This window comes from Carcharhinus amblyrhynchos, chromosome 14 (genome assembly GCF_965287045.1).
Source record: "Carcharhinus amblyrhynchos chromosome 14, sCarAmb.v2.hapA, whole genome shotgun sequence".
Classification (NCBI taxonomy): Eukaryota; Metazoa; Chordata; class Chondrichthyes; order Carcharhiniformes; family Carcharhinidae; genus Carcharhinus; species Carcharhinus amblyrhynchos.
In genome coordinates, this window is record NC_137337.1 from 35,261,774 (window position 1) to 35,280,556 (window position 18,783).

Below are 18,783 nucleotides of genomic sequence, written 5' to 3' on the forward strand. Positions count from 1 at the left end.
ACTGATAATAAACAGACATTTTAAAAGAATATTGAGAAGGGTGGTACACAATGAGGTGCCAAAAGACTAGGAAGAAAGTGTGATTTAGTGATAAAAGTCACATTTCTCCTTTCACTGATAAGATTGTACATGAAGCTGTGGTACTGCCAGTGATGGGGCTGGAATGAGCTGGGATATCTGGTTGAAAGAGGTTGCCAACCAAGCTTTCCAATTTTTGTCAAAGTTGAGTACTTTTGAAACCTTGTATGAATACTGATCTCTAATGCTCTTTTATTCATGCCTGACGCACATCAGCTATTCCTTCCGTGTGAACAAGGGCCTCGACTGCCTATGAATAAGTCACAATTTCTCGTTCAATCTGTCATTAAGTAGAATTCACATTTACAATCTACCGTGGGCTCTGTACCTGACAATATTTTTCAGAATTTTGAGGGTCCATAGAATGACAATTACTGAATAATCATCATGTTATCTGCTTAATATTCTTACATTTCTCGTTGTGCCTCGCATGTTACCATAAAATATATTCACATTTGGTATTATTTGTTTTGCTGTGATTTGTGGTTTACATAAATGGAAAAAAACCCCCACAGCAGATCATGTCTTCCCTTCGAAAGATACATTAACTTGTCCCTCTGAGAAATAACACAATCCTGACCCCACCCTGTGGTATCTACATATACAAATAAAAAAACATTTCCCTTTTATAGTATTAATACCGATGTATTCGACATCCTATTCCCTGCGTGAACTCATAATGTGGTGCACACTGCAACCCCCTGGTGTTTCTAGTACATTGTTTAATTCTGAGCTGCGGAAGGCTCCATCCTCACAGCTCGTCATCCTCGCTCGCACAGAGAGGGAGAGGGAGAGAGACGCCCTTTTCTAAAGGGATCCTCCTCCGGACGCGGTGCAGACGCCGACACATACACAAAAATGGCACAGAAAAACACGGCAAGGAATCGGAAAGAAAGAAATAGCTGGGGTAAGTCAGACAGTCCGTGTAGCCCGTCGGAATTCCTCGGCTAAAGCTGGCGGGGAAAGCAAGAAACACTGGCACCTTCTGTGGAAAGGCCAGGAGGGGAGGCAGGGGAAAGAATCAGTGCAGGAGGCATGATGCTGTTGTAGCTGGAGGGGAGGAAGGGGGGAGATGGCATGTAGCTCCAATTGAACAGGGGCGGGTTAAAGGACAAGTTTGCTGCCAAATGCAGCACAAAATATTATTAACTCGTCACCCCTCTTCTTTTGAGTATTCCCATTTGGGTCCTGTGCATTTTTTTTTGCAGAAGGCGGCCCAGGTAGCTGGCTGAGCTTATTCAGACAGGCCTTCAACTTGTTGTTAAATAAACACAAGGAGGGAAAGGGAAGGCGAGCGTGTGTGCACTGCACGGGGAGGGGGGAGACGTGGCAGCGAAGGAATTTGCTGCCGTGGATGTCCTTAATTCTGCAGAGAAGCCGCCCTGGGAGAAAGGGGGTGAAGCACCTCAGCTTTTAAAGGGGTCGCTGAGAAGTAGATTCATCTCTCATTCGTCCCCTGTGTCCCCTCCCGCCATTCTCATACACAGCACTCAAAAGGGCAGATAGATGTTGTCCGTCGCATTCTTCTTCATCCAAAAGGGTCATCTTGAGGTACAAAAAAAAACCTTCTCCCAACAAACACTTCCACACCACCGCCCAGAATGACGTTTGTTTTTTCATATCCGGACAGGTAACACGTTGAAGTCATTTTATTTCTGATGTTTTTCGTTTCATAATTGGGAATGCTAAATTGTAATGACTGGGGGGTCCACTAGATACTGATGCCAAATGTTCCCTACTTAATTTGGTGCCGAACCCACACACCGATCTTGCATGGAAAGGCACATTTCCACTAGGAATGTGAAACAGTTGTCAAAATGATCAGGGACCTATTATTACTGTGGTATAGGTGACCTTTACAGGATCCACTCATAATCACGACTGGCTCAGGAACCCAAGCAATTAGAAGGATGCAAGGTCTGAATGCCTCCCTTGGTGGCCCAGTGAAACAGATCAATTAAAATATTTCCCCTTTATTACACATTTTTCTCCATGTGATGACTTCTGTTCCCTCTATTTATCTCTTTTTGTGCTACTTTTCTATCCTCATCAGCACCACAGAACCCCAGATTTTTTTTCTCAAAACCTGCTGACCACTCAGTTTATCTTCCTGGCTTCCGTGTTAGCTGGCATTGTTATTTGTTGATATTGGTCTCCCTCCCCAGGTACATCTCCCCTCATCTTGAAATCTACTGTCATGAGCCTGCTTCTGAAAAGGTATGACCCGCCATCCTTATCAATTTTCCTTTCCTTTCCAAAGTTCTTCAGTGCGTTCTTGCCTTCCAAATTCACGGCCACCTTTCCTAGAACTCCATGGTTGAGTTACTCCAATCAGGTTGCCACTCCCGTCACAGTACAAATCAACTCTTACCAAAGTCACAATGACATCTGATGTGTCTGTGACAAAGCTGAACCTCCTCATCCTCCCAACCTTTGACATGTTTGACCTCACCATCCTCCTCCACTCCTTGCACCATTGTCCAGCTGTGTTGTACTGCATTTGCTTAGTGTCACCCTTATCTGTCTAATCATGGCCAGAGAATCATCAGCGATGGCTTCTGATCCCTCTCCCGTGCCAAACCCTTGGATGACCCCCCAAGGATCCATTGTTAGGTCCCGCCATCCCAGGTCATTTCCTAATGTGACTCAGTGTCTAATTTTGTTTGATAGTGCACCTGTAAAGCATGTTGAAACATTTTATTACATTAATGAAGCTGTTTAAATACAAATGATTGTTGTAGTTGTCTGTTATTAGTGCTGTTATTAGAGCCTTTGATAAGCTCATGAGGAGCAAGAAATCTATTTTGGAGAAAGGAAGGAAACAGAAGGGTGGTTAAAATCTCCAACGCCTTAAAGCTAGTGGAACTGTCATGAAGACTGTGAAATAATCCTGCAGAGCTGAAAGGATAGCATAGTAGATGTATGGGTAAATGAGGTAATAAGTAACTTAGGAATTGTAGAGCATCAGTGATAGGACTAATGGGCATGGTTATGCCCACAGGAATAATGAAATTGACCCAGCAAAATAAGCATTAGTAAGGTCAATGACGAATTGAGGTTTACTTTTGGAGATGTGAAAGTTATGAGAAATGCAACATGTTCAAAAAAGGTAAATGAATCAGAAGCAGAGAAGTGCTGAGAATTGTGACTGGGGATTGGAACACAATTACTCAATTTTTTCCTAATAGTGTGTGACTGAAACATCTATAAAATTATAGAATCTCTACAGTGCTGAAGGAGACCACTTGGCCCACCAAGACTGCACTGACAACAATCCCACCCAGGCCCAATCCCCGTAACCCCACCTATTTACCCTGCTAATCCTCCTGACACTAAAGGGCAATTTAGCATGGCCTATCCACCTAACCTGCACATCTTTGGAGTGTCTCCACTCTCCTCACCATCACAACCGAACAAGTCTTGACCCCTTATTTTAGAATAACGCATAAAATTAAACTTAATTTACTCTATCTCTGTTCGGGGACACACACAACATATTACTAAATAAGGAATGGGCAACTAATATAAGTTAAAGGATGTGATGTCTCTAGTAGATGACATGATAGAATTGTAATGACTCTGTCCCTTGATTTCTTAATCATTGGGTCCAGTCATTGCTCAGTGGACATCAGCAGGAGGATGGTTTTAGAGTTCACATGTAACCACTCCTGGTCCAGACTTTGCTTTTCAGTTGTCTCTTTGGTTCATCCAAGAATTCTTGGTAAATTCTTGGAGACTGATTCATTTGATTTGGAACTGAATGTGTTTCTATGTTAGAAATAGAATTAGTCTGAAGAATATATAGCTTGGAGGTGGGGGGGGTGAAGATAAATATGTCAGTAAATCAATGACATATCAGTTTGGTCAGTGGCAACATTCTTACTTCTAGGTAAGAAGGATTACATTTGAACTGGAAAATTAATCATATCATCTGGGTTAACACTCTAGTGCAATCCTGAGGGAATGCTACATTGTGTGAAGTGCAACCTTTCAGATGAGATGTTAATATGAGGTCCTTCACATCATCTATTCAGGTGGGTCTTAAAGACTTAATGGCATTCTTTGAAGAAGAGCAGAAGTTTTTCCATCTAACCAGGCCTTCAGTGAAACCCAAACGACATATACCGATCGAGTTTGTGGGATTTTGCTAGTACAGAATAGCTGCCATATGTGTTGATGTGATAATTACTGGACAACAATGTGGTAACAGGCTGCAATAAGTGTAGATATTTCTTAAGATTTTTTTATTGGTTTGTCTTATGTTCCTGGTTAAATCAGGAATTCTATAAAACAACAGCGCGTATTTCTCTACTGAGCAGTGAGTTTGATGCAGCAACATAGAAGTTATTGCAGTAAAATGAAAGTTGTTTAAGTTAGAGATTCGCTCGCCCTTTAAAAACAGCGGATTCCTGGCGTTGCTACATTTTTAGGCCCTGCCCCTCCAGTTGACTGATTCTTGCTTCCCTTTTTAAGATGCGCAGTGTTGTTCAATACATTGAGGAAAGATGGTTGCGAGGCCTGCGAACTTCACACGTTTTTTGGCTGAGCTAACACTCTATGCATTTTTGGGAAGATTTGTGTTGGCATTTAAGATACTCTATTGTGCATGGGTTTTTAATGTTGATTAACTTTTGATATGAAAAGGGATTCAATTCCATGGGAAAGAATCTCTCCTAGATCAAATGGCTGCTGTCCTAAAAAGAGTTTTAAGGAAACAGTCATTTCCAGCTACTTTCCCATCAAATGCAAGCAACTTGACGGTAAAGCAAAGGATAGAGGATTCCATGGTGGCTGAATTTTGAGATTCTTTTGATTGATTTGATTTATTATTGTCGCATGTATTAGTATACAGTGAAAAGTATTGTTTCTTGCGTGCTATACAGACAAAACGTACCGTTCATAGAAAAGGAAAGGAGAGAGTGCAAAATCTAGTGTTACAGTCATAGCTAGGGTGTAGAGAAAGATCAACTTAATGCGAGGGAGGTCCATTCAAAAGTCTGATGGCAGCAGGGAAGAAACTGTTCTTGAGTTGGTTCGTAGGTGACCTTAGACTTTTGTATCTTTTTCCCGAAGGAAGAAGGTGGAAGAGAGAATGTCCAAGGGGCATGGGGTCCTTAATTATGCTGGCTGCTTTGCCAAGGCCGAGGGGAGTGTAGACAGGGTCAATGGATGGGAGACTAGTTTGCACGATGTATTGGGCTACATTTGTGACCTTTTGTAGTTTCTTGCAGTGTTGGGCAGAGCAGGAGCCATACCAAGCTGTGATACAACCAGAAAGAATGCTGGTGCATCTGTAAAGATTGGTGAGAGTCGTAGCTGACGTGCCAAATTTCCTTAATCTTCTGAGAAAATAGAGGCGTTGGTGGGCTTTCTTGACTATACTATCGGCATGGGGGGACCAGGACAGGTTGGTGATCTGGACATCTAAAAACCTGAAGCTGTTGACCCTTTCCACTTTGTCCCCATTGATGTACATAGGGACATGTTCTCCTCTACGCTTCCTGAAGTCGATAACCATCTCCTTCATTCTGTTGACATTGAGGGAAAGATTATTGTTGCCACACCGGTTCAACAGATTCTTTATCTCGCTCCTGTACACTGTCTTGACATTGTTTGAGATCGGTCCTATTACGGTGGTGCTGTCAGCAAACTTGAAAATCGAATTAGAGGGGAATTTGACCGCACAGTCATAGGTGTATAAGGGGTATAGTAAGGGGCTGAGAACACAGTCTTGTGGGGCACCGGTGTTGAGGATGGTCGTGGAGGAGGTGTTGTTGCCTATCCTTACTGATTGTGGTCTGTGGGTTAGGAATTTCAGGATCCATGAGCAGAGGGAGGAGCCGAGACACAGGCCATGGAGTTTGGAGATGAGTTTTGTGGGAATAATGATGTTGAAGGCTGAGCTGTAGTCAATAAATAGGAGTCTGACATAGGTGTCTGTTATTTAGGTGTTCCAGAGTTGAGTGCAGGGCCAGGGAGATGACGTCTGCTGTGGACCTGTTGCGGTGGTAGGCAAACTGTAGTGGACCCAGGTAGTCCGGGAGTCTGGAATTGATTCATAACATGATTAGCCTTTCAAAGCACTCCATAATGATGGATGTCAGAGCCACTGGACAATTGTCATTAAGGCATGCTGCTTGGCTTTTTTTAGGTACTGGGATAATGGATTGACAAAATATTGAATGCAGATTCCAGTACAAAGACAGGCCACTGATAGGCCATCTGAAGATGGTTGTACTTTTAGCCAGTTTGAGAGTTGAGACAAAAAGCAGGTCTGCGATGGTTCCTTTATGCTTGAACCCGAAAAATGCATGGAGATGGTTAACGTTAAGATTCTAACTTTCATTACACAATGAATTGTCTGCAGTGAAAGAATTGTGTTTGTGAAAAAATGCATGAGAAAGATAATTCCAAGGCTAACAATGATGAAGGTGACTACCATTCATCATTGGGAGTCACTGGGAGTTTGAATCTGGTGATGAGTATTTTGATGACTCATTCATTCAACTAGGTAGAGATTACACTGCCACAGCGTAGGGTGGACCGATTTAACAGACACCTGGAATCTCTTGCAGATAAGTGGAAGCTATATTTGATTCAGATTTGGGGATGCTGACAATCTAATGTCTTCTAAGAGAGTAGTTCTCCCTTTAGGAGAGCCAGGATCAGTCTCTTCACCTCTACTGATGTGATCTCTAGTGAGATTCCTGTAATGTTAAGCAGATCGTCAATAGAATGGTGAATGACAGAGCGATTGTGTTTGGGAAAACCATGGATCTACATTTTACTTGTTCAGGCCATGACTGCCTGCCATTAAAGAAGCCAGATATTTCTCATCAAAGAGAATTCAAACTGTCTTGTTAATTTCTGGAGATAAAAGTTTGGTGGACAGAAAGATAATTTGAAAGTTGCATAGATAATTTGTATCTCCAGAAAGCTCCACCCTGGGATGCTGGAGTGATTGATAACTTGGTTGAGAAAGTCATAATTCATTGTGCCATTTGTGTTAAATATCAAAGGACATCACCGTGTCCTGTTGTCACTCTGCCACCATGTCATTAAATTCCCTTGCCAGTGGCAATGACCTTAAAAGCATGGGACAAAAATTGGGATTTTTTTTCCCTACACTTTGTGAATATGGCGACCAGATGTAGTTTATTTGCATTAATACATGGCAAGGGAAACAGACCATTGTCAGTAAGGTCATGGACAAATGGATGGCTACTGGATTAGGAACACCAATAGACTTCTTGATGGATAACAGAGTGGAATTTGAAAATGAGAAATTTTGGGATGTGGGTGAAAATTTGAGTATCATAGCTCTGCCTACAGTAGCTGAGAGCCCATGCAGCAGTGGTTTGTGCTAGAGGACTCATGCAGTATAGATGACATGTTGCATGAAATATTGGCCGTTCAAATGAATTGCAAATACCAATGTCAAAGACACTGCAAATGGTTGGGAGTTATAGCCCATAACAGTTGGTGTACAGGAGGTTGCTAACAGATCAGCCATGACCTTATTAAATGGCAAAGCAGGCTCGAGGGACTGAACGGCCTACTTGTGCTTCTTATTCATATGATTGTGTGTTCGGACGCACAATCGTCTGAGGTAGAATTTAATTCAGATGATGTGGTTTATTATAAGAGAGGGGCAAAGGGAATGGAAAGGTCTAGGGAAAGTAATTGGGTGAAGAGGAGTCAAATAGTTAAAAACCCATTCTCACGGGTCACCAGGATGAATTATGAATTTGTGAATACTGACGATGTGATAGAATGTGACTAAGCACCATGTGCATCATATACTCATATAGAACATGGAACACTACAGCACAAACAGGCCCTTTGGCCTCACTAGTTTTGTGAGGTAGAGCCTGAGGGATAGGATATGATAGATCTGGAGTTGTTTACCAGAAAATATAAAAATAGGCTGAATATTCAGGATGGTGGACAAGCAGTGTGGGCTATTGACTGGGAAAACGGAATATGAGAATGGAAAAGAAGCAAGTCTAGCCCAATTTGCAGTGTTGGGTCAGATGAATCCTGGATGAGGAAATGTTCATGTACAGTGGATAGGGTCTCTGAAGGGGTAAGCGGGGCATGTAAAGGTGGAGACTTGGAAAGTCTTAAACAGAAAAGTAGAGGGTCACAGCCTTACCAGTCGACAGAGTAGAGTGGAGAATGCTGAATCGTTACGACAAAGTAGAAGAAACTCTGAAAGGGTAGTAGAGGCAGAAACTTCAACATTTTAGAAGCATTTTGGATGAACAGTTGAAGAGCCAAAGCATACAAGGCTATGGTTTAAGTGCTGGAAAATGGCATTAGAATAGAAAGGTGCTTGATGGTGGGAACAGACACGATGGACCGAAGGGCCTCTCTGTACTGTGAAGCTCTATGACTCCATAACCACGAGTTTTCTGTAACAACTGACAAGTTACGGGGCAAAAGCCATACTGGAGGCTAAACAATGGGAATTGGAGGGAATGGTGTGTATTCAGAAGCCCCAAATGGGTCAGCCAGCTTTACCACATCAGCTGGGCCTGCACAGGAAAGATGGCCACTTAAAAGGCCAAGGCTAGATTAGTGGGGCCTATGGGTTTTAAGAACGCTCGGCAGGTAAAGAAATCAGAGTGGACTCCCCCACAGCAGAGAAAATCATTCTGAAATTTCTTTTGGCAATGTTGATAGATTAAAAAGAGCTGTGATTCTGCAGGGGTAGTCACCTCCAGACGGAAGTGTTTCTGAGGCACCAGAGATGGAGGGAAAACTTTGGAAACTGAATAAATGTGTGTATGTTTGAAACAATGTCTCTAGTATGTGGTACTTTTCAGTTTGATCAGTTTTGTTAAGGTTGGGTTGTCTCCAAGTGAAGGCATTTCCTGCCATGTTTTACTGGCGGTATGATGGGAAACAGAGAGGCATCTTGTTGATGTGTGTTGATGAATTCCTGTGGGATGGCCCAAGTGAATTTCAAAACAGAGTTATTGAAAAGGTTAGGACAGATTTTAAGGTTGGGAATCAGCCTAACAGGGCCTTTAAATGTATTGAATTAGAAATAAAACCGTATAGTTCTGAGATTACTTCACATCAGCAATTGTATTTCAGAAAGTATTAGCCCAGTTGCAGCCAGCTGGGCTAGGGTTATTGCAAAAAGATACTGATGCTTCCAGGGATGAGATGGAGAAGCTGCAAAGTCTGGTTGACAATTAAACTGGCTGGGCACTCAGGCGAGACCAGATGTAAGTTTTTTGATGTTCTTGAACCAAGTATTATAATGAAACATTCCAAGGTCCAGGATTTCTTATGGGCAAACAGTACATCAAAAAAGATAAGGATGGAGAAATGTACACTCAAATTTCAGCTTTTGGGTGATCCTAAGAACGTAAAAATAATTGTGTTCAGTAACACCCCTCACGAAAATCTTGTTAATGGGCTTTCAAGTGCACCAGGTTTTATAGTATTTCTTGTGGGTGAAAATGGGAAATGTTGTTCCTTGGCTTGGGAAGCCACGAAAATAAGTCAAGTAGTAAAAATCACCCTGGCTGCAGAGACTCTTTCGTGAATAGAAGTAGTTGACACGATAGTCTTTTTAACTAAGGCATTAAGGGAAACACTAAACTGGGGAAATAATGAAGGACATCTCCTAGTAGCATGCTGTATTGACAATCAAACTGTTCATGTACACTCCACAAAGAGGAGTGTCTAAAACTAAAGGTGGGGGACAGGAAGATCTCCAAGGACCAGTGGGTTGATGCAAGTCAGCTATCATACTGTTTCGACAAAAGGAATGTTTATAGTGAAAAATTGTTGGGGGTATTAGAAAAAGGACAACTTGGGAAGTGACTGTTGTCCTGGAAATGGGTGAATTATTTCTCTATCTTCAGTGTTTTATTTCCCTGAAAAGAAAATGCACTTTTTCCTTGCTTTAAAAAAGAGAAGGAAATCTGTTAATATTGAATTTGTGTTGCAATGAAATGCATGCTTTAAATTGTTAATTAATACAGCTTCCCCAGTTGTGGAAAGATCAGGGAATTATTACAAGAGCATATAAATCAGTTCACTCTGAATATTTGGGAGGAATTGGGAGTGTCTGTGATTTTGATTAGCTGGCTTGGAAATAAGGTATAGATTAGCTTCATACACATTTTCTCTTAACATTCAATTATTGGAATTAACAGCAGACTGTTCAACGCAACTGGATATACAAAGACAATCACTTGTAAAATAATTACACAGTTGAGTTGCAGTCAAGAGTCCATAAAATGCCACAGGTAAGCAAACAGACAGTGGAACTGCTATCTCAACAGCTGTCTGAACAGAATACACAAAAGCAATGGGAAAAAATAAACATTTACGCTTGGTAATCATTACCAGCTACTCTTTCAATAGTGTGAAGTGCATTCTATCTTTTGATCCGTGAGATGAACTTTTTAAACTCCTCCGAAGACTTTTCCACTTTACAATGTTGTCTTTTTCTTGACAGCTTGTCAGTTGGCAGAAGTGATAATCTGACATACACAAAGAGTAATTACAGCTCCCGATTACAGCACTGCCATGACTCACCTTATTGAACATAGATACAATTCAGGCTACACCTTTTACTTGATGACCTGTAAAGGAGGAAAAACCATTTCACTTACGTTTTAAACTCTTAGCACTAATCCTTGCACCCATACAACTGTTGTAAGCTGAAGGACATTAACTAGGGCATGCACTCGATGAGCCCACAATGCTGTTAGTTTCATTCTTCATAGTAATGGGCAGATTCTAGGATCTGCTTCCTCCCCTGCCCTCATGAAAATGACCAAAGTCAGGAACAGAAGGGGAGAACTCCAGCTGCCCTATTTGGCAGCCATTTTTATGGTCCCATTTGGGACAGTAACAAAATGGCCTTTAATGTTAGCTTGGCTCAGAATTAGAAGAGTGCAGATTCAAGTCACTTGAACACAATACAGTATTGCCAGCTGTTTTTTTTTTCAGCAGTTCATTAGCAATTATCTAACAATAGTCATAAAGTGTCAAAATTGTAAAAATGGTATTCTTTCTGAGAATCAGTCATTGTTTTACCATGATATATACTTTAATACGCTTGTTTATTACATGGCACATTTGTCTTCAAAAGTCCAATACACTTATAAATATTCTGATATGACTTCCCAATCAAAGGGAGTAATATATTGACTTTAGCTCATAACTAAATTAGATTCTTGCCTTGTTGAAATTACTAATGAAATTCTTTTTCACTTGCTCTGTACAATGAACTAGAGTCAAGATCTGAATACAGATGTGCATATTTAACCCAAATACTTCATGGCATACTTTAGAACTGGTTTTACAATGATATGATAAAATGATTCTTGAACTATGCTGGTACTCACACAATTATTGATATCTTCCATATACAAACAAACCTGCACACAGTTTAGCTTCAAAAATACTCAGCATGAAGATACTACTGCATTTGTTTAGCTCTATCGTGGTTCAAGAGAGGTTGATCAAAACCAGAATTCAGTTAATAGCTGCTGATAAGTGTTTTAAAAAAGCATAACATTTAGGCCAATCAATCTCCCTTCCCTAGTATGCCCATGAAGGTTTTAGTTTATAATAAGCTTAGGTTATATCATAAATTATTATCCCTAACCCAACGTAACAGTGTTCATCTTTGGGCAGTTAAGTTACTTGCAACTGAAAATCCTCATTTTTTTGTGCACCAAATGTTTGGACATTTCAGATATAATTTTGACCTGCAGTAGTAATGTTGACGTCAAAGACAAATTTCTTTGTCCTGCCAAAATTGGTGGGATGCCTATTGTGGACTGCTGCCATTCATACTAAAAACAGAAATGGGTGAGCAAGTGCTGAATATAATCTCACAGAGAAGAGAAAAAATGGAGGGCAACTTGGCTGGAATTCTCCAATTTTCAATGTCTCGCCACTGCTACCGGTGAGAACGAAGAATTTGATACACAGCCAAATCTTCATTCACTGCAGTGGGACCAGAAAATCCCAGTCACAGACAAGGTTGGAGAATTCCATTTGTGGTTTTATATTTCCCTACTTTACCCTTGCTCTAATAAAGCAGGATTAATCAGATAATCTCCTCCAGAGGAGTGATGTACTTGTGATTTGTTAGCTGCACTCCATTTCTCCTCCAGAGAAGTGTTCTTGAGAAGCCCCAAGCTGAAGGAATACATGAACGGTGACACAATAGTGCCCAGTCTAAAGGCCAAAATGTGTGTCATGATGTGATAGTGGATCATTTTTCAACATGCTAAATGGTACTGCTATAAGAACAGTCTGATGACAGCTGACTGCATCATTTTTCAATCTGCTAAATGGTACTGCTTTAAGAACAGCAGAAATAGGAACAAGAGCAGGCATTTTGGCCCTTGAACTTGCAAGCCATTCAATAAAATCGTGACTGATCTTTAGTTTATTTATTAGTATCACAAGTAGGCTAACGTTAACACTGCAACAAAGTGACTGTGAAAATTCTTCAGTTGTCACACTCTGGTGCTTATTTGGGAGGAGAATTGAGGGAGAATTCAATATGGCCAGTACACCTAATCAGCACATCTTTGGGACTGAGAGGAAACCAGAGCACCCGGAGGCAACCCATGCAGATACAGGAGAACGTGCAGACTTTGCACAGTGATTCAAGCTGGGAATCGAATCTGGGTCCCTGGTGCTGTGAGGCAGCAGTGCTAACCACTGTGCTGCCCATTTGATTGTGGCCTCAACCTCACTTTTCTACCTGCCCCTCATAACACTTTACTCCCTAGTAGATCAAAAATCTTTCTAACTCAGCTTTGAACATATTCAATGATATAACCTCCACTGCTTTCTGGGGTAGGGAATTCCACAGTTTTATGATCTTCTGAGAGAAAAAAATTCCTCCTCCCCTCCAATTTATTTTGAAACTGAGCCCTCTAGTTTTAGTATCTCCCACGGACGGAAACATCCCTCTGAACATCTACTCTGTCAAGCCTCTTCAAAATTTTACATGATTTAATAAGCTCACCTCTCATACTTCTAAACTTCAATGTGTATAGGCTCAACCTGCTCAACCTTTCCTCATGAGACAACCCCTTCCTTCCAGGAATCGACCAAATGAACCTTCTCTGAACTGTCTGCAATACAAGTATGTCCCTTGTTAAATAACACAACCAAATCTGTACATAATACTCTAGGTGTACTACCACCAATGTCCTGTAAAATTGTAGCAAGACTTCCTTAGTTTTATACTCCATCTCCCTTGCAAAAAAAACCAACATTCCATTTGTCTCCCTAATTATATCCTTCACCTCCATGTTACCTGTGATTCATGTAGGAGAATTTCTGAACCTTTTGTACTGCAGGATTTTGCTGTCTGTCTCCACTTAAATAACATCGCTTTTCTATTCTTCCTACTGAAGTTGACAACCTCACTTTATACTCAGTCTGCCAAATTTTAGCCCAAACACTTAACAATTTACATCCTGTTGCATATCTTTTGTGTCCTCCTCACAACTCATTTTCCCATCTATCTTTGCATCATCAACAAACCTGTTGCCATGACCCCATTCTGCCCATACTCACCTCTCCCCAGGGATACATCAGTGATGGCTGGTGAAGGCTTACGTTGGCATTGCTGGCCACTGATTAGTCTGCAGCTCTCAGGGGTGGGTTTTCTGCCCTGTGGGGGCTTGATCAGATAGAGTCCCAACCTTGCCCAGCTAAATGCTTAATTGGACTGTAAAAGTATTGAACTTCCCAGAGTAAAGTGGCATGGGGTTTCCACTGGATCTTCAAATAGTGGAGGAGACCCCTGCCAACCACATTAAATCCCAGCCACTGTGACTATCTGAAGGTGTCCCTGAGCAAACAAAATACAGACCTTAATTGAAAAATGTGCAAAGGTTTGTTCCTCAGAACTGTAATTACAGATTTCCTAAATATTTTTACATAAAGTATACATGTATGCAAAGATTTTTAATAATCATCACGGGAAGGATTTTATGATCTCGTGTGGGCAAGATTGCGGGTGGGTGGGGCCCGTAAAATTCCTTGGATGCCTTTCCTGCTGCCAGCCTGCCGGCTCTGACCTGACTGCAATTTAATGAGCGGTGGGCAAGGCCCTTTTGCCAGTTGAGGTCTTTAAGTGGTCTCTTAAGGTGAAACTGCTTTGGTTTCAGGTGCTGATCCCTCAGCAACTGGATGTGGTCCCAGCAGTGACCTCCGCTTCCAGTGGTGATTCTGGCACTTGTGAGCTGCCGGCCAATCTCAGGAAGGACTTCCTCCCCAGATAGCGGGGCTATGGGATGGCAGAAGGGTTGTCTCAAGTCATTAAACACTCCTCCAAGTGATATGGCTGTGAGACCTCCTGCTGGGGAGATTTCTTTTGGCGACCTTTTTTGGAAGGAAATGCTGCCACCTGTAAAATCCTGCAAGTTCCTATCAGTAACATATGTTTCCATAGATACAGAGAAACATTTCCATAGTAACAGCGAAAAATGAGTTTGCTCATTAGATAAATTAAATGCTAAACTGACTCCTTTGAGCAACCATTTATTCACAGCAGTTAGCATTGCTGCTTCACAGCGCCAGGGACCTGGGTTCCATTCCAACCTTGGGCGACTGTGTGGAGTTTGCATGTTCTCCTTCTGTCTGTGTGGGTTTCTTCCGGGTACTCCGGTTTCCTCCCACAGTCCAAAAAACATGCTGGTTAGGTGCATTGGCCATGCTAAATTCTCCCTCAGTGCGCCTGAACAGGTGCTGGAGTGTGGCGATAGAGGATTTTCACAGTAACTTCATTGCAGTGTTAATGTAAGTCTACTTGTGACATTAATGAATAAACTTGAAACTTTAATTTATATAAGATGACCATTTGGGATAAAACATGAATGTTTTGAAATGTACACATGGCATAAATACTTTTTCTATTTTAATTGTGACTATTTTGAGGTACAGCACTCATATTTTACATTTGTATTAAACAGAGTGAATTGATTTATTAACTTTTCAAACTTTTGATTGTAGGAGGATTTTCAGAGAGTAGTTTCTCTTGGACATCAGAAGATGAAGCTGAGCAGCAGGCCAGACCAGTTCAGATCCTTGTTGTTAACGATGACCATACTTTTGAATTGGATGAAGCGGCACTGAACAAAATCCTCCTTTCAGAAGAAGTTAGAGATCGGGAAGTGGTAGCCTTATCAGTTGCTGGTGCCTTCAGAAAAGGAAAATCATTCCTAATGGACTTCATGCTGCGATACATGTACAGTCAGGTAAAGTAAAAATAATATATCCACACATTAACAGTTGTTGTTTTTAATATGCAAAACATTTCTTAAGCCTTCCAGAAGTTCTCTGGTTGGTTGTAGATTCTCTATGTGAGAAAATTCTCAACTCCTCTGGGGAGCCAGATCTGGTCCTTCTAAATGAGGTACAGAAAAATTTGGTATGTAGACGGTTTGGGAAGGGATGTTAACGTCTAAAGAGAAACCTGAACACTAATCCTTTGCCACAAATTTTCAAATCTTTTAAGAGACATAAACGTCACTCTATATAGAATAAATTAAAGCAAATAAGATTGTAGTTTATATTCACATATTACATATCTTGAGGTTTACTTCTTACTTACCCCAAGCCTTTTGCTTATGAGACATATCAATTTGAAAGTTATTTGTCAACTAGGAATCAATCACAAGTATAAATTCCATCTATTCTCCAAGGTGAAACTTTCATTTGCCATTTCTTGATTGTGGACATCTCGGTCCATTGTTCCAGTTACTTTTCAAATAATGCATAACTCAACTTATTATCTTCTTTTTCATATGACTCTGTAAGAATCACTTGTAGATTCTTCCATTAGTTTTCAAACTAGGCAATCCAGCTTCTGCTTCCAGATAAAATTCAAACTGAGATTAAGCCTCACCAGCATTCCACATGGTCAGTGGTGAAATTAGATTTTTAACTCTGCTCACAGTGTAGGCCTATCTAGCCGTTACTCACTTTGACTGTCTTCTCTCAATGAGCTGCAACCACACAAGGTCCAAACTGCAACAAACTCTCTCTCAGCGAACAGCCGGATAACCTAAAACCAGAGAATTTCCCTCTGCTCCACATAGCTCTATTGCATCATAGTTTGCTCTGGGACTACCTCGTTGATCTTTATATTTTCTTCTTTGTTGTGCTGACATAAATGGGTATTACAACCTTCCAGAGTTCACTTAATGCTTTTAAACCAATTTAATTCTAATTTGCAGAACAAAAACATGTCTCTGCAAGGAAAGCAGACATTGGGCGGGATTTTATGGTCTCGCTTGGGTGAGACCGGAAATTTCAGTCTGAGGTCAATGGAGATTTCCGTTGTTGGATCCTCAGGTGGGCAAGGTAGTAGAGTTTTGGCCATCATGTCTCCAGTTATTTAGCTAGGTATGCCCTCCTGCTGTTTTATAGCTCTGTCTCTTCTACTCTGACTTTATTAAAGAAACACTGAACTGCTATATCCTTAGGTGTTTTGGCAATCTCTCAAACATTTACCTTTTTTAGGAAGGGTTGGTGGCACAGTGGTTAGCACTGCTGTGTCACGGTGCCAGGGTTCAGTTCTGGCCTTGGGTGACTGTCTGTGTGGAGTTTGCATGTTCTACCCATATCTCTGGATGCTCCAGTTTCCTCCCATGGTCCAGAGATGTGTGGGTTTGGTTGATTGGCCATACTGAATTGCCTGTTAGTATCAGGGTGATTAGCAGGATAACTATGTGGCATTAAGGGGAAAGGGCCTGGGTGAGATTGTTGTCAGTGCAGGCTCAATGGACTGAATAGCCTCCTTCTGCACTGTAGGCTTTTATGGTTCTTGTTGGCTGTTAACTTGTTACCTCAAGATGGCCCCAAACCTTTAAGGGTAGTAGACTCCAAGCTTGCTTTAATTGCATTTATCCCATTTTTACAGTTAAACGTTAATGCACAAAACTAAAAGTTATATTCTAAAATACATAATCCATGAACTAGATATGTGCAACAAGTCGAGTATGGAAACAACACAAATTCAGACAAAGGAATGATGGCCATTGCGAAAAATCTAATCCTAGGAAAAATAAACTCAAAAGACAGCAAGAGAAAAATGCTGATACTTGGAAAGCAGAGTACATTTAATAATGTGTAACGTCCAATAATTAGATGCTTATGTACAATGAAAGAACCAAAAAATTGAAAATATGTAATCCATTTTTCCAGCTAAAATATAGATCAGAATTTACATGGTTTTATACATGTAATACTGAAATCTACTCTCCTTAGCAATAATACATACCTATCACAACATATTTTTCAGGAGTTGGAATTATTACAAAACGCAATTCAATCAGTGTCATTTCCAGTCGTGACAAACGTGTACCTGGCACATAGCACAGTAAATGTAATTGATTAAATGCCCAGTTCAAAGCACTGACTCTTGCTGTGATACAAATAAAATATAAGGAATAAAAGTAATCTCTTGTACATTCTTAGAATGCTTTTTTTTAATAAAGCTACGTAAAATTCCACCCGTGAATTAAGGACTGCAAGTTCCTAGGTTCAGCGTATGAATGAATCATTGGACTATCATCTCACTTATCCGTAGTTTGTATTGATCCCTGTCTGATTTTATTAAAATAAATTTCTTTCCTTCCATGTATTAGTTCCTTTACACAGTAATATTACAATTTATACATAGAAAACTAGTCTCTCTGAGCTCCCAGGAGTAGTCATTTCTGGTTCGAATTAATTCAAAAAGCCCAATACTCCTTTATCCAACTGAAATCACTGACCTTTGCTGTAATTTAGGCCGGAATTTTACACTCCCCCAGTTGAATTCTGAGGCTGCTTTAGGGCAACTTAAGGGCCTTTTCTTGGCTGTCCTCAATTTTTAGACTGGTCAGATCAGGGTGGGCAATTCTAAAATGAGCGAATCTCCATCTTGGGCGGGACAGGGGAGTGAGGGCGGTTACTACCATCGGAAGACCCCTCACATCTGGGAGCCCTCCCCTCTGGACATGGGAACTCTGGCCCTTTCTCCACCCTGGCCAACCCCAGAAACTGAGATCACCCTCCCACGCATGGAACGTAGGCTAGACAGAGCGTTGTACTACTTATTCTGGCCACTGCACTGCAATAGGGAACACCACAGATAAGACTGATACATATATATATGCTTTCCTATGGAGTCTCTGGATAGCAGTCAGCTGAAAATAGTGTTGCTTAATTTTGCCACTATGCAGTTTTGGGTCACTGTGGTCAATTACAGCAGTGCTGTTCCTGGAGGGGTAGGAGTGTTGTTGGCCAATCTGGTTTTCCAAACAGTTCTCCAAGGCAGAATTTGCTTCCAAGGGCAGATGGAGATTCTGCTTGCTGCCAGTCAGCACTCAATTGAATATGAAATGGCAGTAGGCCTGTCAGAGTAAGCGGGAACATCCGCCATCCTGAAGATTCAGGCCATCATGTTTGGGCCAGTGTCAGCCCTACAGAATTTTGCCCATGTACTCATTGCTCACATCCGTGTCTACATGTCAATAGTCTATTCAGCTATAGGGAGCACCACGGAACGGTCATATATATATATATATGCTTTCCTATGGAGTCTCTGCATAACAGTCAGCTGAAAACAGTGTTGCTTAATTTTGCCACTATGCAGTTTAGGGTCACTGAGGTCAATTACAGCAATCTGTAGCCCAGCACAGATCAGAAATTGGT

General features: G+C 41.1%; 1 protein-coding gene across 2 annotated transcripts in view; it reads left to right on the forward strand.

Annotated features, from left to right (window-relative positions):
* The first annotated feature begins 843 nt into the window (after positions 1-843).
* atl1 (atlastin GTPase 1) overlaps positions 844-18,783 on the forward strand; it is a 75,188-nt gene continuing 57,248 nt past the window's right edge. For both annotated transcript variants that reach the window (XM_080202658.1, XM_080202659.1), the window contains exons 1-2: positions 844-985; positions 15,094-15,338. In XM_080202658.1, the coding sequence (XP_080058784.1) occupies positions 937-985; positions 15,094-15,338 (294 nt within the window). In that variant the 5' untranslated portion in view covers positions 844-936. The remainder of the gene's footprint in view (positions 986-15,093; positions 15,339-18,783) is intronic.